The sequence below is a fragment of the Pristiophorus japonicus genome, chromosome 2, assembly GCF_044704955.1.
Source record: "Pristiophorus japonicus isolate sPriJap1 chromosome 2, sPriJap1.hap1, whole genome shotgun sequence".
In the NCBI taxonomy this organism is placed as follows: domain Eukaryota; kingdom Metazoa; phylum Chordata; class Chondrichthyes; family Pristiophoridae; genus Pristiophorus; species Pristiophorus japonicus.
Window position 1 is genome coordinate 169,223,008 of NC_091978.1, and position 23,717 is coordinate 169,246,724.

The 23,717-nt window shown below is 41.7% G+C and overlaps 1 protein-coding gene across 4 annotated transcripts in view; it reads left to right on the forward strand.

The window, feature by feature from the left end:
- Nucleotides 1-6,037: 6,037 nt before the first annotated feature.
- atp8a1 (ATPase phospholipid transporting 8A1) overlaps nt 6,038-23,717 on the forward strand; it is a 509,869-nt gene continuing 492,189 nt past the window's right edge. For 3 of the 4 annotated variants that reach the window (XM_070870234.1, XM_070870228.1, XM_070870240.1), the window contains exon 1: nt 6,039-6,379. In XM_070870234.1, coding sequence (XP_070726335.1) covers nt 6,331-6,379 — 49 coding nt within the window. In that variant the 5' untranslated portion in view covers nt 6,039-6,330. Of the gene's footprint in view, nt 6,380-23,717 lie in introns of all 4 variants that reach the window. The other variant, XM_070870244.1, reaches the window with a different exon arrangement.

Below are 23,717 nucleotides of genomic sequence, written 5' to 3' on the forward strand. Positions count from 1 at the left end.
CAGCCTTTTAGCATCCTCCTCACAGCTCACTCCGCCACCCAGTTTAGTGTCATCTGCAAGCTTGGAGATATTACACTCAATTCCTTCATCGAAATCATTAATGTATATTGTAAAGAGCTGGGGTCCCAGCACTGAGCCCTGCGGCACTCCACTAGTCACTGCCTGCCATTCTGAAAAGGACCCGTTTATCCTGACTCTCTGCTTCCTGTCTGCCAACCAGTTCTCTATCCACGACAGTACATTACCCCCAATACCATGTGCTTTGATTTTGCACATCAATCTCTTGTGTGGGACCTTGTCAAAAGCCTTTTGAAAGTCCAAATACACCACATCCACTGGTTCTCCCTTGTCCACTCTACTAGTTACATCCTCAAAAAATTCCAGAAGATTTGTCAAGCATGATTTCCCTTTCATAAATCCATGCTGACTTGGACCGATCCTTTCCAAATGCGCTGCTATATCATCTTTAATAATTGATTTCAACATTTTCCCCACTACTGATGTCAGGCTAACCGATCTATAATGACCTGTTTTCTCTCTCCCTCCTTTTTTAAACAGTGATGTTACATTAGCTACCCTCCAGTCCATAGGAACTGATCCAGAGTCGATAGACTGTTGGAAAATGATCACCAATGTGTCCACTATTTCTATGGCCACTTCCTTAAGTACTCTGGGATGCAGACTATCAGGCCCCGGGGATTTATCGGCCTCAATTTCCCCAACACAATTTCTTGCCTGATAAGGATATCCTTCAGTTCCTCCTTCTCATCATATGCTCTGTCCCCTAGTATTTCCGGAAGGTTATTTGTGTCCTCCTTCGTGAAAACAGAACCAAAGTATTTCTTTCACTGGTCCGCCATTTCTTTGTTCCCTATTATAAATTCACCTGAATCTGACTGCAAGGGACCTACGTTTGTTTTCACTAATCTTTTTCTCTTCACATATCTATAGAAGCTTTTGCAATCTGTTTTTATGTTCCCAGCAAGCTTCCTCTCATACTCTATTTCCCCCCTCCTAATTAAACCCTTTATCGTCCTCTGCTGTATTACAAAATTCTCCCAGTCCTCAGGTTTGCTGCTTTTTCTGGCCAATTTATATGCCTCTTCGCTGGATTTAACACTATCCCTAATTTCCCTTGTTAGCCACGGTTGAGCCACCTTCCCCATTTTATTTTTACTCCAGACAGGGATGTACAATTGTTGAAGGTCATCCATGTGATCTTTAAATGTTTGCCATTGCCTATCCACCATCAACCCTTTAAGTATCACTCGCCAGTCTATTCTAGCCAATTCACATCTCATGCCATCGAAGTTATCTTTCCCAAAGTTCAGGACCCTAGTCTCTGAATTTTCTGTGTCACTCTCCATCTTAATAAAGAATTCTACCATATTATGGCCACTCTTCCTCAAGGGGCCTCGCACAACAAGATTGTTAATTAGTCCTTTCTCATTACACATCACCCAGTCTAGGATGGCCAGCCCTCTAGTTGGTTCCTCGACATATTGGTCTGGAAAACCATCCCTAATACACTCCAGGAAATCCTCCTCCACCGCATTGCTACCAGTTTGGTTAGCCCTGTCAATATGTAGATTAAAGTCACCCATGGTAACTGCTGTACCTTTATTGCACGCATCCCTAATTTCTTGTTTGATGCTGTCCCCATCCTCATTACTACCACTAGCGTTTTCTGCCCTTTGGTATTCCGTAGCTCCACCCATACAGAATCCACATCATCCAAGCTAATGTCCTTCCTTACTATTGCATTAATTTCCTCATTAACCAGCAACGCCACCCCACCTCCTTTTCCTTTCAGTCTATCCTTCCTAAATGTTGAATACCCCTGGATGTTGAGTTCCCAGCCTTGTCGCTAGGGGAGAGGGGTTTATGAAGACGTTCAGCAGTAGAGAGTAGGAGCTGGAGGTTACCTTTGCATTCCAGAATGATCCTGGAATAGTGAGCAGTTTTTGCAGACAAGTGCAGGACCCGATAATGCTTTACGTGGTCCAGCCAGATCTGGAGGGGAAAGGCTAAACCAGTTATCCGTTCAAGTCTGCATCCCTTGGACTTGAGGGAGAGGAGATGAGGGCTGTATCAGGAGGAACCGCCAGGGTGAGAGAGAGTAATGGTTTTAATAGGGGCTAGGGCATCAAAGGTAGTGGTGAGGGTGTAGTTGAGCAGATCGGTGGCTGCAGAAATGTCATGGTGAATGGAGTGCCAAAGGCTGGAAAGTTGGGATTTCATAAGTGCAGTTGTAAGAGAGTTTGGAGAGAGTTGTTTCCAGGGATGGATACAGAAGGAAGTAGGGTCGGGTGGGGGAATGGGGATGTGGGTGGAGAGCAATACAACAAAGTGGTCAGAGGTGGCCTTATCTTCAACTGACACGATGGGAATAGCGAGGCCACGAGAGATAGCAAGGTCAAGGGGGTGGTTGTAAATATGGGTTGGGGAGTTCACATCGATGGAGGGATTAAAGGAGGATAGGAGGGTAGTGAACTCAGAGGAGAGAGAGCATAATGAATTGAGATGACGGTTGAAATCACTGAGGATGAAAAGTCGTTCGGTGCAGAACCTGAGGGAGGAAAGCAGTGAAGTTATCTCGGTGATAACATTTTTATGGTACTTGGGTGGGTGGTAGAGAACCAGCATTTTAAATGACTGGCGAAAGGGCTCGAACAAGGTGAGATGCTCAAAGGAGGAGAAAATGCCAGAAGAGTAGGGGGACAGACCAAGGTGTAATTTGGTGATGAGAGTCACACTGCCACCACGGCAGTCTGGGCGGGGAAATTGGTGGAAGGTATAGCCAGGCTGGGAGCCTTCATTTAAGGGTAAGGTATCATCACCCTTCAGCCAAGTTTCCGTCACGGCCATGATGTCGATGCAATCATCCACGATAAACTCATGGATGGCAAAGGCCTTGTACGCAAGTGAACAGACCTTCTGCAAGGAGAGGCGGAGAGGGTTGGTGATGGCTCATCCACTGCCAGCATGACTCAGAACCATATAAGGCTAAGGATGGCATATGATAAAGTCAAAAAAAGGCAAAAAACTTCTGTTGTTTTTACTGCACATAAGTATTTGGAATATTTTACCATGGAAACATTTAAACCAAAAAATTATTTAGTCACCAACTACAGATAACATTTCTCTACTAAATTTGACAATACAATGTTTAAATGTAATCCTGTATCACAGCTTGGAGAAATAGCAATTACTTCCACCAGAAAGTCCCAAAACAGAGCAAAGATAACCTGAAAGTTATATTAGTTAATCTACAGAAAAATTTTTAAAATTGTCATTTTTCTTTCTGGAACTGTGTTACAGCTGTGTTGGGTCAGAGATAGTGGAATACATATAAAAAAAAACATGTTACCAAGTTTGGAAACTAAATTTACAATGTCTATATGAAATTTGTGATTTATTGGCATCATTGTGTCACCAATGACATCCTTCTCGTTTTTTATGTGTTTCTGAAAATGACTAACTATGCATAATTTGCATTGCAATAGCTTCCTGTTGCAGATAAAACTGTCCTGAAACCAGTAAGGTGACTCTGAAGAATTACATATGGACCAAACTGTTCCAGAAACTGAGCTAAACTCTAAACCCAGAGCAATGAATGTCCCAACTTGTGGATTTGAACAAACCCAGAATTTTAATTGAAACTAATTAAATGCTTTGAGGAAGTAACTAAAGTAGTAGGCAGGGGAATTTCTATGGATGTTGTTTATATGGACTTCCAGAAGGTATTCAATAAGGTTCTACATAGGAGACTGTGAGGTACAATTAAAGCTCATAGAATTGAAGGCAAATGATTGCCTGGTTAGGGGATAGATTAGGTAGTAGAAGACAATGGGTATGTACTTGAATTGGAAGGAAGCGATTAGTGGTGTCCCACAAGGAACTGTGCTGGGGCCTCAACCAACATTCCTGTTAAGGAGTGATTTGATTGTGGTTTTAGGATTTTGAAAGGAATTGAATCTTTTACAATGGTGGGGAAGTCTAGGTAAAGGGAGCATAACCTTAAAATCAAAGCCAGACCATTCAGGAGAGAAGTTAGGAAACACTTCTTCACACAAAGAGTGGAAGTGTGGAACTTTCTCCCACATAAAGTAGTAGATGCTAACTCAATTAATCATTTTAAATCTGAGATCAATAGATTTTTGCTATTCTTCTTCTTCTTCTTCTTAGGCAGTCCCCCGGAGTTGAGGATGACTTGTTTCCACACTAAAATGAATTCAAAGGTGACTGACGAGACCAATGCGGGATCTACAGTCTCTGTCACAGGTTGGGCAGATGGTGGTTGGTGGAATGGGATGCTTGATTTGTCGTACTCTCCTTCCGCTTTTTGTACTTGGCTTCCGCGTGCTCCAGGCAAAGAGACTCGAAGTGTTCGGTGCCTTCTTGGATGCTTCTCCTCCACTTTGAGCGGTCTTGGGCCAGGGATTCCCAAGAGTCAGTGGGGATGTTGCATTTTTTCAAGGAGGCTTTGAGGTTATCCTTGAAGCATTTTCTCTGGCCTCCTGGGACTCGCCTGCCATGACATAGCTCAGAGTAAAGTGCTTGTTTCGGGAGTCTAGCATCGAGCATGCGGACAATCTGGCCTGTCCACCGAAGCAAGGCGAGTGTGGTCAATGGCTCGATGCTGGGGATGTTGGCCTGAGAGAGAACACTGATGATGGTGCACCTATCCTGCCAATGAATTTGCAGGATTTTGCAGAGGTACTTCTCCAGTGCTTTGAGGTGCCTACTGAACATAGTCCATGTCTCTGAGGCATATACTGCTCTGCAGACCAAGATTTTGGTGCTGGGTTTGAGATCCTGGTCTTTGAACATTCTTTTCCTCAGGCGGCCGAAGGCTGCACTGGCACAGTGAAGGCGGTGTTGGACTTCGTCATCGGTGTCTGCCCTTGCTGATAGTAGGCTCCCAAAGTATGGGAAGTGGTCCACATTGCCCAAGGTCTCATCGTGGATCTTGATAACCGGGAGCAGTACTGTTTGGCAGGGGCAGGTTGGTAGAGGACCACTGTCTCTATGTGAGGCCCAGACTGGTGCATACTTCAGTGAAGGTGTCATTGGAGTTCGGACTCCGAGTGTGCACAAATGCAAGCATCATCTGCACATTGTAATTCAATGACAGAAGTTGGAGCAACCTTGGATCCGGACTGGAGGCGCCAGAGGTTGATCAATTTCCTGCTTGTCCTGTAGATTAACTCCACTCCAGCGGGGAGCATGTTAAGGGTGAGATGAAGTATTGCATTGAGGAAGATTGAGAAAAGCGTTGATACGATCACACAGACTTGCTTGATGCCGGTCTGCACTTGCATTGGATCTGTGGTGGATCCGTTGGTAAGAATTACGGCTTACATGTCATCGTGAAGCAGGTGGAGGATGGTGACAATTTTTTGAGGGCAGCAGAATTTGAGACGGACACTCCATAATCCCCCCAAGGCCATTAAGGGAATCAAGGAGGGTAGATGGAGTTAGGATGCAGATCAGCCATGATACTGAATGGGTAGAACAGGCTCCAGGGACTGGTCCACACCTGTTCTTATGTTCTCTCCATTTAGTCTCGCACGGTTCAGTCTGTAATCTACAGGGTCTCATTAACAATTCCATAGGGATATTTGTTTTCAGTAATTAATAATCTTAATGTAGGTATTCTATTTCTTACAGTTACACCTTCCAATGAAGCACTGTTGCTCTGTTTGCAAATAGAAATTAGATATTCACGTGCTCCCACTTCTGTTTGATGCTGAGAGCAAAAGCTTCCAATTAAGAGGGATGTCCCTCCAGGCTCATCTATTGAGACGACAGGGGTGTATGAAAAATAAAGCTACGTTAAAAGGGCTTATTTCCTTCGCACGCAGGCCCTTTTGTTTTCACTATATGATAAAAGTGAAGATTATACACGTTATTTCTAAGACTGTCCTTCAACGTACTGTAAGTGAAAGCCTGCTGTGTTTTGAGTGGCAGTAACTTCCCCTGTCGAGTGGAATGTACCCGGGCCGCGCGCTGCGGTGGAACGGTCCGGGAGGTTCTGGAACGCTGCGCCTACTCGTGCTCCCTTCGAGGTGTGGCTCTGACAGACAGTCAGGTTAGCGCCAGGCTGCAGCCGCACCGACTCACCCCCACACCCCCCCACACACACACAGGCTGCATCCGGCACTCCACCCACACACAGGCTGCCGCCGGCACTCCACTCACAGCGCCAAGCGAAAACACACACACAGGCTGCAGTCGGACCCACTCCACTGCAACTAGCCGGCCCGCCGCCCTTTGCCGCACGGGGTTTGTGTTCCGTCTTGTGATGCACTGACTGACTCCGGAGAAATGCCGCCGGTTCGAAAGACTGTGGCAGAACTCCGCTCTCGAGCGGAAGGTAAGAGAAGCTCCCTGAGGGGAATGTCTTTTAAAGCAAAATATAGAGCACAATTATTTAATTGCACTTGTTCATATGTAACCTGGACACTTTTACACTACAGTGTTGAAGCTTCACATTTCTTGCATTGAAATATCGGAAGCTTTTGAAGGAGCCTATCTTGAAACGCGGTGTGTTTTTTTAATAAAGATTTCACCAGTTCACAGACATAAAGTAATAGCCGAAAGGAAATACGTTCGGGGTTTGCTGCACTCTCCTGTATTGGAGCCAATACCATTGAATTGATTCAGCACCGCAGTAAATTTGCGAATGGATGTGCGGTTTTGTTGTAATATGGATGTCATTTTTATACTTTTGTGTTCAGTTATTATGGAAGCCTTTGTGATAATCAAAGTCGTCATCATTAATCATCGCCTTCCAAATCTGCTGAAGCCCTACTGCATTCGTTTTCTTTATTGTCAGTTCGTCCAAGACTGTCACTTGCTGGAAATTAAACACACGGAAGTGTATTTTAATTTATTTTTCATTGACTGTAATCATTGAGCAATTAAGGCCCAACTGGGGATAATGTATTTTTCGGTAGAATCAAATTGGGCTCTGCTTGTGAATAAATTGTACGAACCTAAAGTAAATAATAATAATGAGTTGGAAAGGCGAGGCAAATACATCTAGTTGACTTTCTGGTTATATACAGACACCTATTTTTAAAATAGATGTGTGTCTGTGTATATAATTTGCATTTCAACTAACCTGCAAGGTAATGCAATGTAAAAGCAAAAAACGGAGGGACTCTAGTTCAGTTAAATGGCTAATGAAGTAGGAAAGACACTTCCTGTAACTGTTCACAGGACTGAATATAGCAAATGGTTTGATCTGCGCACAATCTGTGTGCCAACATATTATGTAATTGAATATCTCGGGTAATTGAACTAGACTGATCTGGATTAGTAATTTGAACTTGAGTTTTCAATCCCAATGCACTGAGTAAATGCTGTATTGTAACTGCTTACCGTGATGAAAGTAAAATCTGTATTTGAAGCTAGAAAAGAGTGTGAAACTAACATGTTTACTAGATAAATTTATATATATGATTACACATGGGGTAAAGGAGCACAATCTTGGCTATAAATTACTATGAAACCCACAAGCAGGGCACTTCATCCAATTTTAGAAAATGATTTTAATGGTGGAGATCCTGCTGTAAGTGCAACAGAAGTTTGAAAACAAACATGAACATCAATGTTGTAATCCTAATGAACTTGAAGGTAATTACTTATCACTGTCAGTAACTTCCATGTTCTTCAAAACTTGCATTTGCTCATTGTGATATCACTTGTAGGTATTTTTGGGAATCTTGTTCTTGGATTTAATACAGCCCCAAAACACAAAGAGCAAGGATTAGTGATGATGCCCTACTCTATGATCAAATCCATCCTCTCCAACACAGGCTGGTGCCCAACAATTTGATCGGAATGACATTAGGAAAGTGCTTTGTGCTTAAGTCAGGCCTCAATGCTGTGCCAGGAACACAGCAGTTGCTACAGTTACACTTCATTCTGTACCAATCCAAAATATTTTCAGATACTCTGGGAATATTTAAAATTTACATTCTATTGCAAAACTCTTGGACCATGTACCTAGTTCCTGTATTGAGCACAATTTGGTTTTTCAAGGAGAAAATGCACACCTGTGATGGAACAGCACTTCTGAGGTTGCAGTCAAGGCATATTGTTGTGGGGAAAAGTAGAGCAAGCTAGCTATGTGGAAATACTGCTGAAATTGGGTGCTCTGGGCACACACACATTCCATTGTCTTGTGCTGACATTCCCTAGTTTGCTCAATATAAGAATACCAACGAATAGTTATTTTTTATTAGTTGTTCATGGAATGTGGGCGTCACTGGCAAGGCCAGCATTTATTGCCCATCCCTAATTGCCCTTGAGGTGATTAACCACAATTAATTCTAAAGTTTGTCTAGGGTTTGGCATAAAAATAGTGTATTCATTTTAATAATTCAAATATATGCTAAGTCTGGATTGTTGCTGCATATTGCCAAGTTGACAAGGATCAGTATTGTCTAAGCTTTGCCCAGTTTTGCATTCAACATTTCAGAGTTTCATCTTCACTGTAGTCCAAATATTTACTTTTACTTTTCTGAAAGCACACAGTATGACAATTAAACTGACTTTTGTGGTTCACTAATTAAAATGAACAGGTGAAATGTCAGCTGGATGTTGCAGAAAAAGGTTCAGTAAAATATTGGTCCATAATTTGCTGTCTGACGAAGCAAAGGCACTTGTTGCTGGCCCTGAAGAAAGCTGCCCACTGAGATCTCGCGATCTCTGGTGAGAAATGTGCTTTTTTTCAAAATTCAATTGATTGCAGCGCTGTGCATGGGGGATTCCTATGGCGGTGCTGCAGTGATGTCCACAAGCTGTCTTAAGCAGCCAATCACATTGAAGAATTCTCACAGACAGGAAACCAGAAATGAGAAGTTGCTTTTATCCAGACTTTTTAAAAAATGTTAGAGCAAAATAAAGATTGGGATTTTCACATGGGGATAAAGTAGAAGTTGAAATATCATGAGCAAACTTTAAAAAAAAAATTAAATTATAATTTTTATCATGGAGAAATTTGACATTCCATGAGTTTTTCAGGGCTAGAAGGTTTTGCTTACCAGTCAATAGGCTGTTAAAACCCCAGTTATACCTATTCCAACAAAGCTTAACATTAAATTGGGGTATTTAACAGCCAAGGCCAGAATTTTGTCTAACTGATTTCACTGACTGCTATGGGGAGGGAGTTTCACTACAGAATTAACAAAAGATTAATGTATTTGGATTATATTTTGTGTGTGGTGAAGGAAGTTTTGTTGCATCTGAGAAACAAAAAACACATTTTAGTTCTTGTCTGTCTTTGCCAGTGAATTTCCTCAATGCTTCTCCCACCATAGCTTGTGTTCAGGGGAAACCTTGTTAATGCGAGTAACTGGGGTCTGCGACAGGTTACGATGGCAGAGCAGGACAAACTCCCAAGAAATTGCCCCCCCCCCCCCCCCCCCCCCCTCCCATTTGCTTACATTTATGTTTTCGTTATTATTGTCAATGATTTTACATTCACATGCATTTGTAATTCATTGCCAGGATAGCTTTGTCATGGGCAAGGCATGGGAAGCTGTACAGTAAATGATAGCACAAATTGTATAGTGTATGCAATTAGAGAATCAGCAATAAAAAACATTTATAATTTCACTAGCACTGTTTATGTTGGCAAGTTGCAATTCTTTGTTTACAGTATGTGTAATATGGATCACAAAAGATGCATATAATGCAGTTTACAGACTGCTTTGGGAGCTGTTTTCATGAAAGATTATCTTGTATGAAACCACAAGGTTTTTTTTTACAATGGTTTGCTAGGCAAGTTTAGGGGGCATTTAGGTTCAAACATAGATCATGGAAATGGGCTAGCCTGGCTAGGGATGGCAGGTTCCCTTCCCTGAAGGACATTAGTGAACCAGTTACCAGTTGGCATTTCATGACACTATAGTTATTTTTCTGGTGCTTGTCCACAAATTACCAGAAGTATTGAATTCAGTTTTACAGCTAGCCCTGATGGGATTTTTAATGCACAACTTGTGGGTTGCTAATCAATCGATTCACTCAATTAATGGTTGAGTGCACGGGACACAGCAAAGGCTAAGGTTCACGACAACATCCTGGCTGTAGTGCTAAAGACCTATGCCCCAGAACTAGCCGTGGCCCTAGCTATGCTATTCCAATACAGCTACAACACTGGCATTTACCAGACAATGTGAAAAATTGTCCAGGTTTGTTGTGTCCACAAAAAGCGGAGAAATCAAACCCATTAGCGACGTCTAAATTATCAGCAGATTGATGGAAGGAATCATCAACAGTGCTGTCAAGTGGCACTTAGTCACCAGTAACCTCCCGGATGCTTAGTTTTTGTGTTGCACCAGGGCCATTTGACTCCAGACCTCATTACAACCTTTATCCCAATATGGACATGACATTAATTCAAAAGAGATGATGAGAATGATTACCCTTAACATCAAGGCAACAATAGATTGAGTGTGACACCAGAGCCCTAGAAGTCCATGGAGATCAGGGGGGAAATACTCCAGTGGCTGGAGTCATACCTAGCAGAAAGGAAGATGGTTGTGGGGAGACAAATCATCTCAGTGTCAGGGTATCACTGTAGGAGTTCCTCAGAGCAGTGTCCTCGGCATAACAATCTTCAGCTGCCTCATCAATGACCTTTTATCCATTGTAAGGAATGTGCTGTTCATTAACTATTTGAATTCAGTTCCATTCACAACTCTTCTGATAAAGCAGCCCATACCAACCTACATGTCACCTGGACAACATCCGGGCTTGGGCTGATAAGTGGCAAGTAAAGGTCACAAGTGCCAGGCAGTGATTATCTCCAACAAGAGAAAGGCCAGCCATCTCCCTCAACTTCAACAGCATCACTGTTAGAGTCCCCGGCCATCAACTTCTTGTGGTGGGGTGGGGGTGGCGGCTGTAAGGGCAGGGTACTCTGACAGATGGTTCATCTTCTGACCCCTCAATCTCTCTACCATCTACAAGGCTCAAATCAGGAGTATGATAGAATGCTCACTGCTTGCTTGGGTGGGTGCAACAGCAACAACAGAAGTTTGATGCTATCCAGGATGGAACAGTTTGTTCCATGCCACTGCACTCAATATTCACCCCTTCATGCACTGGCTGCAGTATGCATGATCTAAAGATGCACTGCAGCAACTCAACAAGGCTACTTCAACAGCTCCCCTCTCCTCTTTTCCCCCCTCCCTGTGACTTCTACCACTGAGGACAAGAGCAGCAATGTTCTGGGAACTGTCACCTCCAAGTTCTCCTCTGAATCATGCACCATCCTCACTTAAACATATCTTGCCATTCCATCTTCATTGCTGGGTCAGTTTCCTGGAAAGCCTTACCTAACACCATCAATGTAAGCACTGCAGCAGTTCACAATTCAGGAAGGGTGTCCATTCGGGCAGCTGGGGTTGGGAATAATTGCGGCCTTGTTGGGATCGCATATGTCCTGAGAACTAAATTTGAAAAACATTTAAAGAAATATATCCTGAATCGGTTAACTTTTTGGGACGCCCTTACTGTATGTGTACATGTCTTCAGTTTCTAACATCGCTGAGATCTAATTCCTTGCCTATGTCGATGTCATTTTGGTGACATTACTGGGGTACTCTTACTTGAGGGCTACAGTTCCAGGAAGTGAATTACTTGGCCACGGGTAAGAATGGCGTATAGGAATTGTCTATATACTGGATGATATTGAAAATGTTGGTGTGAAAAAGCCCATTTTATTCAGACTTTTCTATGCATTGGTATTCAAAAAGTAATTAAGCCATTTTCAGCCTTTGAATACTCAAATATATTTCATTAAAACTGAGGGCTAGGTAAAAGCTGCTAATATATTTTTTAAGGCAAACTTCAAATTGACCACAGTAAATTGGGCTGAAGTTAATGGGTAAACCTATAGACAGATGGTGGGAAGTAATCAAAGTATTTGGTATGATGTAAACTCAGTACGTACCCCTAAAACTTGTTAATCAGCATTGACCAACAAATGAGGTAATAGCATAGAGCTAAAAGAAAAGGCTTGCACAAACGAGGAAATCCAGCTCTTAAAAAGCAGCAAAGCCATACAAAAGGTTTTGGGCTCAATTTTATCCAAAGCATTTTTTTGGCGTACTTGAAGAGTTACGCCTAATTTTTTGGGGGGGTCCAAGTATGCCAAAAAAAATTCTAAGTTTCCCTGTTGGATTTGTTCATTTTAGCGTGGCCTTTTAGTTTCGGGGCTGGAGCCTTGATCTGGGCCAAAAAGATCGGGCTGCCATGATAACCAGGGACACCAGGTGAGCTGAAGCATACAGCCAGTTCCCAACACATTAAAAGAATTGAAAAACACATAGCGGCAACTTACCTCCAACCCTGCCCAAAGGGCTTGCCGGTCCAGTCCCCGTTCTCCTAGTCCCAGGACACAATGCGTTCTGTCTCCGTCTCTCTCTCTCTGTCCTGCCACCCCCCCATAACGCTGTGGATGCTGGGTGAATTGAAATTTTGAAGAACAGTTCGATGGATCTTTGGGCAAAGGTATCAAGAAATGTCAAAAGTTGAAATCTTAGTGAAATCATGAAAAGCTACTACCCTGTTTTGTGGTAACCAAGCTACCATTTTTTATTTAATCTTTTCACGCTCCCTCTCTTTCACCCTTTTTCCCTCCACTAACTGCAGATGTCTTTTCTTCCTCTCTCACTCTTGTTTTTATACCTAGTCTTTTTGTCTCCTACAACCACTACTGCTGTAAAGACTAGGGTGGGCAAGGGGAGGTACAGTATTGGGACCTGTTCTGCTGCGGGAGGTGATTCCAGCCAATCTGGAAGGTCCATTACATGTGCTCCTGTCCTCTATGACTCTTATGATTTAAAAACATAACCTTGCAGATCAGTGACATCTGTGACAAAGGTACAGCTATATTTACAATGGGTTTGGCTATTTGTAAAGGCAGTGTTCACCACCATCACCACCAGGGCAAGCTAGGCAATTTAATTTTGACAAGGTAGTTTTCAGTTTAAGATTACTGATTGACATTGACTTTACAGTCCACAATATTTTAATTAACTAGTGACAGCATGTATTCTAACCATATGGGGCTCAGGTTTATTCAACACTAAAAATTAATGAATACAGCGTACTAAAATTAATGGTACAAGTACATTTCTCTATCTTTGTTCAACAGACCATCATAAAAATCAAACAAATACACAAGTGAAGATTTGAAATTTGTAAACCGGACCTCTAATTATTCAGTCTATGAATAAGATGTTTTATTCATACAGATCATCTCAATATTTTTGAAAAGTTAGGAGGGGTTTGAAAATAGAATAGAAATCAAAAATCACTGTTGCAAAAAATTAATCTTGTTCTTAAGACACATCTTTCTATATTTCTGGCAATAAGTATGTTTGAGGAAATAGTTTAAGAACCGTCTCTCCTGCATCATTACTGTGATTGCATAATCATCACTGCATCTGCAATGATTGTACTATTGTAAGTATTACTGATTTTCTATTTAGTATCTGTATTTGCTTAGATAAAAAAGGAATAACAACTTGCAAAATTCTCAAGCATTTAATATTCATCACTTATCAGCATGACTTAGCCAGGCCATCTTTAATACAATTGATCTAACCTGGAGTACTGCCATACTTTCTGTGCTAAAGATCAAAAAAGTGAGGTGGAGAAAAAAAATGTTGCTGATTCTGACGCTTTGTAGACCTCGGTAATGAAAATGTAACTTGTACAAATTCAAAGTACCGACTGTAGCTCCAATTTGTAGTAACATTTCAGATAATTGACTACAATGCAGTGCAATATGTTTCCATGGCCACTGCATGCCAGGAAATGCAGTGAGAAACTGCGTATTCAGGAAAGGGACCCATGGCTGACTGATATTGTTTGGTATTAGCTGTGGGGCCTTAAATTAAACATGACCGAATAAAATGATTTGCAGTGATGGTGAGCGTCATATACACAGTGGTTTGAATCTCTTTCTCTTACCAAATGTATTAATTCTCCGGTGCCTTTAAAATAAATCTGGTAAAGGGTAGTAATCGAATGCTTCTCTTGTGTGATGTTACAGGCCCTGGAATACTTGATCATGTAGTGGAAGGTAGAAAAGGTGGATTAACCCTTTCGCATGGTTTTTGGTTTATACCCATTTTGAAGTGATTTGCATGCTATAATGACTGCTCTAATCAAACTAATTTTGAATTGAGCAAATTACTGTAGCTAGATATTCTGCACGTGTTAGCTGTTGTGGAACAACTATTTTGCACAGTGGCTTTTCTTGCCCCTTCCCTTTTAATCTTTGTAAGACAGTCTTTGTAGAATTTTATTTCTGGTGATTGGAATAATTTGGGATTATTCCATTATAAGAGTTAATTCTACATGCTCTGCAGATGAAACAGTCCTAATAGACTGGCTGGCCTTTTCTCTTAGCAAGGTCTCCGAACTTCTCTCCAGCGGTTTTTTCCAGTATGTCGAAGATTAATGGGGTCAATAAGGACTGTTAAAATATAATGAGCAGGAGGCCATCTAAGGAAACTTTATAATGTAATTTGTCTGCAAATCTGTCTTTGATACCCATAATCTATCTGGCAGAAAGTACTTGCTATTTCTGATTGCCTTAAGCTGCCTTCATTCAGAATAGCAAGTATATGTTACAAGTGACACCAGCAAGGGACCTAGCTCTCTTCCTTTTGACTAATGAGATTCCTGGCCATACTGCAGCCATATTGGACAACAATACTGATGTTGAGGGAGTGCAGCAAAGGTTCACCAGACTGATTCCTGGGATGGTGGGACTGACATATCAAGAAAGACTGGATCAACTGGGCTTGATTCACTGGAGTTCAGAAGAATGAGAGGGGATCTCATAAAATCGTTTAAAATTCTGACGGGTTGCGACAGGTTAGATGCAGGAATGTTGTTCCCAATGTTGGGGAAGTCCAGAACCAGGGGTCACAGTCTAAGGATAAGGGGTAAGCCATTTAGGACCGAGATGAGGCGAAACTTCTTCACCCAGAGAGTGGTGAACCTGTGGAATTCTCTACCACAGAAAGTTGTTGAGACCAATTCGCTAAATATATTCAAAAATGTTAGATGTAGTCCTTACTAGTAGGGGGATCAAGGGGTATGGTGAGAAAGCAGGAATGGGGTATTGAAGTTGCATGTTCAGCTATGAACTCATTGAATGGCGGTGCAGGCTCGAAGGGCCTATTCCTGCACCTATTTTCTATGTTGGGAATTTCTACTGCCCAAGGCATCTTACCCCACTGTGGAATGTTGGCCAATCTGGGATTCAACGTTTTATTTCTTTTCCATGCTCTCTCGGAAGGTAAAAGAATATTCCTGGGAGCCCTACATAACACACATGCCACATAATGAATAGAAGAACTCCTTCATGGCAAAGGAGCCAAGGGTGGACAGAGGAAACGTTACAACGACGCCCTCAAAGCCTCCCTGATCAAGTGCGGCATCCCCACTGACACCTGGGAGTCCCTGGCCAAAGACCGCCCTAAGTGGAGCAAGCTCATCCGGGAGGGCATTGAGCACCTCGAGTCTCATCGCCGAGTGCATGTAGAAAACAAGCGCGTGCGGCAAACCTGTCCCACCCTCCCTTATCCTCAACGACTGTCTGTCCCACCTGTGGCAGGAACTGTGGCTCGCGTATTGGACTGTTCAGCCACCTCTAAGGACTCATTCTAAGAGTTGGAAGCAAGTCTTCATTGATTCCGAGGGACTGCCTATGATGATTATAATAACCTGGAACCAACAGTCCTATAATTTTTACATCCTGTGGCTCAGCGTTGGGACTTTTTATTTGGGAAATATCCAGTGTCGTGATTGAAGTCAGGAGCTGTATGAGGTACAACACATGCATAGCCATCTCCCATTACTCTGGTGGGACACATTGCAACAAGTCTGTGTATGGTGCTTAAGGAAGACCGTGCTTGAGGTTGTAGCCCTGTAAGATTAGGATTGCAGGTCACACACATTACCCAAAGGGTTTTGGGAGTCATAAGGCATTTTATTAAGGAGCAGTAGTTCAAATATAGTCAAACACAACACACTATCAGGATAGACATAGTAAACATATAACTGTTGTCATATGTAGCTGGTATTGGCCCTGATCGGGCAGATGGCTGGTGGCACGAACAGTTCTTGTCGTCTTCTGCCCTGAAAAGCTCTTTTGATATCTTTATTCTCTTTTTAGAGCTGGGCCTAGTGTAAAATAATGGACACGACTATTTAATCCATGATATATTGAGTTCTTTGACTCAACTTGGGTGAAACCGTCCTGTCTTTTGTGTTTTTACTTTCTGAAGGCCCATCTTTCCTGTCCCTATCTTCCCACGGTTGAAGTCAGACATGCCATTCTTGGTCTTCAATGCTTATCAGTTCAAGTAGCTTTAGCGATTGCACCAGGGAATGAATCCTTTAATCTTAATAGTAGTCTGAAGAGACACTTTTTTTTTTTTTGTCACGTTCTTTCTTCCAATCACTGATTTCTTACAGCCCTCAACAACAAAATAGTAAATAACTTGGCACTAACAATGTTCATTTGATGCGATAGTAAACAGTTCGAAACAGTGAGGCCACACCTGGAGTTTTGTGTACAGTTTTGGTCTCCTAACCTGAGGAAGGACATTCTTGCTATTGAGGGAGTGCAGCGAAGGTTCACCAGACTGATTCCCGGGATGGCGGGACTGACCTATCAAGAAAGACTGGATCAACTGGGCTTGTATTCATTGGAGTTCAGAAGAATGAGAGGGGACCTCATAGAAACATTTAAAATTCTGACGGGGTTAGACAGGTTAGATGCAGGAAGAATGTTCCCAATGTTGGGGAAGTCCAGAACCAGAGGTCACAGTCTAAGGATAAGGGGTAAGCCATTTAGGACTGAGATGCGGAGGAACTTCTTCACCCAGAGAGTGGTGAACCTGTGGAATTCTCTACCACAAAGTTGTTGAGGCCAATTCACTAAATATATTCAAAAAGGAGTTAGATGAGGTCCTTACTACTAGGGGATCAAGGGGTATGGCGAGAAAGCAGGAATGGGGTACTGAAGTTGAATGTTCAGCCATGAACTCATTGAATGGCGGTGCAGGCTAGAAGGGCCGAATGGCCTACTCCTGCACCTATTTTCTATGTTTCTATCCAAGTGTAATTTCCACAAGCTCATTGTTTTACAATGGTGCAACATATGAAAGAAGCCTTCTGACCCTCACTAGTGATTGCAACCTCAGGAGCAAATTCTTAGTGATAGAATCTCTAAATAACATTCAGGATAGTTTTTAAAATTGGTTAATTTTAATTTGAGTCCTACTCCAGGGACTTGAGCACAAAAATCTCGGCTGACACTCTACTCCAGTGCAGTGCTGAGGGAGCGCTACGCTGTCAAAGGTGCCATCTTTTGGATGAGACATTAAACCGAAGCCCCGTCTGCCCTCTGGTGGATGTAAAAGATCCCATGGCACAACTTCGAAGGGGAGTTATCAATATCCTGGCCAATATTTATCCCTCAATCAACATCACACAGATTATCTGTTTATTAACACATTGCTGTTTGTTGGAGTTTGCTGTGCACAAATTGGCTGCCGTATTTCCTACATTACAACAGTGACTACACTTTGTTAAAGAAAAAGTAATTCATTGGCTGTAAAGTGCTTTGGGATGTCTGGTGTTGATGGTGGTATATAAATGCAAGTCTTTTTTCTTTTTACATGTTACGATTGACCAAAATGACTGACTTTATTAACGTACTGAACCGAAGAACATGTTTGGAGAATCTTTCCAAAAACCAGCTGCTGCTGTGTTAAGTCACATTATGGCAATATGTAATACTTGGATAGTGAAACCACATACTTTGGCTCTAGGAATTTATATATTAAGACCTTTACTGTACCTAGATCTATCTAAGTGATCATTTGGCATGAGTAAAGCAGTACTTAAGAACATAACATAAATAGAAGCAGGAGCAGGCCATACGGCCCCTCGAGCCTGCTCCACCATTTAATACAATCATGGCTGATCTGATCATGGACTTGGGTCCACTTCCCTGTCTGCTCCCCATAATTCCTTATTCCCTTATTGTTTAAGAAACTGTCTATTTCTAAAATTTATTCAATGTCCCAGCTTCCACAGCTCTCTGAGGCAGCGAATTCCACAGATCTACAACCCTCAAGAAATGTCTCCGCATCTGTTTTAAATGGGTGACCCATTATTCTAAGATTTTGCCCTCTAGTTCTAGTCTTCCCCCATCAGTGGTAACATCCTCTCTGCATCTACCTTGTCAAGCCCCCTCATAATCTTATACATTTCGATAAGATCACCTCTCATTCTTCTGAATTCCAATAAGTAGAGGCCCAACCTTTCCTCAAAAGTCAACCCCCTCATCTCCGGAATCAACCTAGTGAACCTTCTCTGAATTGCCTCCAAAGCAAGTATATCCTTTTGTAAAAATGGAAACCAAAACTACATGCAGTATTCCAGGTGTGGTCTCACCAATACCTTGTATAGCTATAGCAAGACTTCTCTGCTTTTATACTCTCTCCCCTTTGCAATAAAGGACAAGATACCATTGGCCTTCCTGATCACTTGCTGTAGTTGCATACTAACCGTTTGTGTTTCATGCACAAGTACCCCCAGGTCCTGCTGTACTGCAGCACTTTGCAATCTTTCTCCATTTAAATAATAACTTGCTCTTTGATTTTTTTTCTGCCAAAGAGCATGACCTCATACTTTCCAACATTATACTCCATCTGCCAAATGTTTGCCCACTCACTTAGCCTGTCTATGTCCTTTTGCAGATTTTGCATGTCCTCCTCACACATTATTTTTCCTACCATCTTTGTATTGTCAGCAAACTTGGCTACGTTACACTCCGTCCCTCCTTCCAAGTCGCTAATATGGATTGTAAATAGTTGGGGTCCCAGCACTGATCCCTGCAGCACCCCACTAGTTACTGGTTGCCAACCAGAGAATGAACCATTTATCCTGACTTTCTGTTTTCTGTTAGTTAGCCAATCCTCTATCCATGCTAATATATTGCCCCAACCCCGTGAACTTTTATCTTGTGCAGTAACCTTTTATTTGGCACCTTGTCAAATGCCTTCTGGAAGTTCAAATACACCACATCCATTAGTTCCCCTTTATCTACCCTGTTCGTTACCAGCGCAAAGAATTCCAGCAAATTTGTCAAACATGACTTCCCCTTCATAAATCCATGCTGACTCTGCCTGATGAGGTAAAATCAATATTAGATATTTTAGACTTTCTGCCAATTTAAATGTTTTAATTAATTATGGTGAAAGTAAAAATGCACACCTACAGACTAAAATAACTTGTATTCATGTCTTGTATGTAGTTTGAAACAAAAAAAATGCACCTGTTTGTTTTTTTGAGATGAATCAAATATTGAGCAGTGAAAATGTATTCCTCCCATTAATACTGTAACTGTACCTGGGTCAACTTTCCTTGGAAAGGTGTTTGTGTTTCACATGACCTATCTTTTTATTGAGCTGTACCAAGTGTATTCACAGCATATCAGAAGCTTAGTGAGGAAATATTATTGAGAAATTATACGAGCAATACATTGGAACATAAATTGATGGAGCGGGGCATGCCTGGTAAACTAGGCTGTTTCCTGCATCCTTTAGCTCAAGTTGTTTGGCCCTGCAAGTTGCTGGAAATGCGAGCTGATAACGGCACGTCAAGGGCAACAGGACATCTGGGGCGATGGGACCAACAGTGTATCTCCTTAACCACTGAAATTTAAGGATTGTGAAATAAACAGAGGAAGGTAGAGAAGGAGGGTGAAATAGAGTGGGTGAATTCAATGTCAAATCATGTACAGAAAGAGAAATAGACAGGGAAAGAAAGATTGGCTTGAGAGAAAAAAAGAGGAAAAATTAAAAAAAATCTCTAAACAATTTACTACCCAAATGAATGAGCCTTCACACTTTTAATTGTTAACTTCTTGGGTCAGAGAGATTGATTAGCAGTCATTAACAATTATCATGTCATTAAAAGGGTACTTGTGATATTAACTACTAGAGGGAAGTCTTGCTACAGTTATCTAAGGAATTGGTGAGGCCACACCTGGAATACTGCGTGCAGTTTTGGTTTCCATATTTACAAAAGGATATACTTGCTTTGGAGGCAGTTCAGAGGAGGTTCATTGAGGTTGAGGGGGTTGACTTGAGGAAAGGTTGGGCCTCTACTCATTGGCATTCAGAAGAATGAGAGGTGATCTTATCGAAACATATGAGGGGACTTGACAAGGTGGATGCAGAGAGGATGTTTCCACTGATTTGGGGAAACTAGAACTAGAGGGCATGATCTTAGAATAAGGGGCCGCCCATTTAAAACAGATGAGGAGAAATTTCTTGAGGGTTGTTAATCTGTGGAATTTGCTGCCGCAGAGAGCTGTGGAAGCTGGGACATTGAATAAATTTAAGACAGAAATAGACAGTTTCTTAAATGATAAGGGGTTATGGGGAGCGAGCAAGGAAGTGGAGCTGAGTCCATTATCAGAGCAGCCATGATCTCATTAAATGGCAGAGCAGGCTCGAGGAGCCATATTGGCCTACTCCTGCTCCTATTATGTTAACTCTCTATGGCAAGTTTAATTGCCAATTAATGTGAAATGCTGCAAATTTATAAAACTCGCGGAGGTTCATTGTGAGATGTCGTTTTTGTGAAGCTAATGGCAGAGTGCCGCAAATTGTCCAGCTTGTAGTTCGCAATTCACGGGGTATCACTTCCTCGCCACACATTGCTAGATGATTTGCACATTAATAACTGCGTGCGTCGTTCACATTGCGTTATTTTTCCATCAAATTCCGACAGTGTTTTGGGATCATTAAAAGATTTGCTGATGTTTTTTTTTGGAGATCTAGAGCAAGTCTAATAAATTCTGTTTTCCATTACTGACTATTTTCTATGAGCTTATGTTTCAGTTTCAAAATATTGCTTCCTGTTTGAAGGGGAAAAACATGTTATAAGGAGGTTATTTATTATGCATCACAACAGGATTTTATATTAAATTCAGAACAGGATTTATTTTACTATATCTGTTTTAAACTTTTGAAAACTATCGCTATAAAGTATGATCATGCAAATGAGCCCTTAAAAGCTCCAGCTAAGGTTTACTTTGAAGTTAAATGTGGCAGTGACATCCATTTTAGAACTCTATATAAAAGAGTATTTTAATATAAAGTGTGGTGTTTTGGAATATATAGCTAGATTTCTCTCGCTGTATGCTGTAGGTTTCGTGAGTAGGAACAATGGAATCTTTATTTTTCATTAATGCATATTGCACAACCTACAAGTGATTACCATGTGGAATGAGTTGATAGTCCACTTACCTATTGTGCTTTTCTATTTATTACCACACATTTGGTGCATATATCGATTTACCACCACACATTTGATATATATACCATAATATGGTAGAATTTTTTTTAAGATTGAGAGTGACACCGTTAATTCAGAGACTAGGGTCCTGAACGTAAGGAAAGGTAACTTCAATGATATGAGACGTGAATTGGCTAGAATAGACTGGCAAATGATACTTAAAGGGTTGACGGTGGATAGGCAATGGCAGACATTTAAAGATCACATGGATGAACTTCAACAATTGTACATCCCTGGCTGGAGTAAAAATAAAATGGGAAGGTGGCTCAACTGTGGCTAACAAGAGAAATTAAGGATAGTGTTAAATCCAAGGAAGAGGCATATACATTGGTCAGAAAAAGCAGGGAGAAATTTAGAATTCAGCAGAGGAGGACAAAGGGTTTAATTAGGAGGGGGGGAAATAGAGTATGAGGGGAAGCTTGCTGGGAACTTAAAAACTGACTGCAAAAGCGTCTATAGATCTGTGGAGAGAAAGAGATTAGTGAAGAGAAACGTAGGTCCCTTGCAGTCAGAATCAGGTGAATTTATAATGGGGAACGAAGAAATGGCAGACCAATTGATCAAATACTTTGGTTCTGTCTTCACTAGGGAAGACACAAATAACCTTCTGGAAATACTAGGAACAAGGAAATCCTTATTAATCAGGAAATTGTGTTTGGGAAATTGATGGGATTGAAGCCTGATAAATCCCCAGGGCCTGATAGTCTACACCCCAGAATACTTAAGGCAGTGGCCCTAGAAATAGTGGATGCATTGGTGATTTTCCAACAGTAACGACTGGATCAGTTCCTATGGACTGGAGGGTAGCTAATGTACCACTTTTTAAAAAAAAAAAAGAGGGAGAGAGAAAACGGGAAATTATAGACCGGTTGGCCTGGCATTGGTAATGGGGAAAATGTTGGAATCAATTATTAAAGATGAAATAGCAGCACATTTGGAAAGCAGTGACAGGATCGGTCCAAGTCAGAATATTGTTCAGTTTTGGTCTCCTAATCTGAGGAAGGATGTTCTTGCTGTTGAGGGAGTGCAGCAAAGGTTCACCAGACTGATTCCCGGGATGGCAGGACTGACATATGAGAGACTGGATCGACTGGGCCTGTATTCACGAGTTTAGAAGAATGAGAGGGGATCTCAAACATATAAAATTCTGACGGGACTGGACAGGTTAGATGCAGGAAGAATGTTCCCGATGTCCAGAACAAGGGGGTTACAGTCTTGAGGATAAGGGATAAGCGATTTAGGACTGGGATGAAGAGAAACATCTTCACTCAGAATTGTGAACCTGTGGAATTCTCTACCGCCGTGAGTTGTTGCCAGTTCGTTAGATATATTCAAGAGGAAGTTAGAGATATGGCCTTTATGGCTAAAGGGATCAAGGGGTATGGAGAGAAAGCAGGAAAGGGGTACTGAGGTTAATGATCAGCCATCATATTGAATGGTGGTGCAGGCTCGAAGGGCCGAATGGCCTACTTCTGCACCTATTTTCTATGTTTCTATGTTTATTACCATGCACTTGGTGTGTATCTACCTATCTACCTATCTACCTATCTACCTATCTACCTATCTACCTATCTACCTATCTACCTATCTACCTATCTACCTATCTACCTATCTACCTATCTACCTATCACAGAATGCTCCTCTCCCTCTATTCATCTCACCGGCGATGTCCTTCTATTCTCTTCTCTTTTTTCCTCGTGTGTTTATCAAACTTCCCCTTAAATGCATCTGTGCTATTTGTCTCGACCACTCCTTGTAAGAACAATAGAATTAGGAGCAGGAGTAGGTCATATGGCCCTGAGAGGCTGTTCTGCTATTCAATAAGATCATGGCTGTGGTAGGGAGTTCCACATTCTAACCACTCGAAAGAAGTTTCTCCTGAATTCCTTATTTGATTTATTAAAGGCTATCTTGAATTTATGGCTACTCTTTTTGGATTGCCCCACCAATGGAAGCATCATCTCTGTCTACCTCATCAAACTCCATCATTTTAAAGACTATTGCTACTTTAGAGTAGCTTCTCTTAAACTTCCAGAGATGTAGTTTCTCTGTTAGACAAAGATTATTTTTCTGTTCTCTACTCTACTGTAAGTAACCTATATAGAAGATGTAGAAAGGTACCCTTACCAGTACAAGTATAGTCAGGACAGAACAAGAGATTATAGAAGTTAACTTGAAAACCTATACCCACTAGATGCAAGCGCAGATAAGAGTGTCAAGTAATTCTACAAGTGTCTGATCAAGGACGCTAAGTTAAGGCAGCTGGCTGACACCATCACTTGATGGCCCCAAGTTTC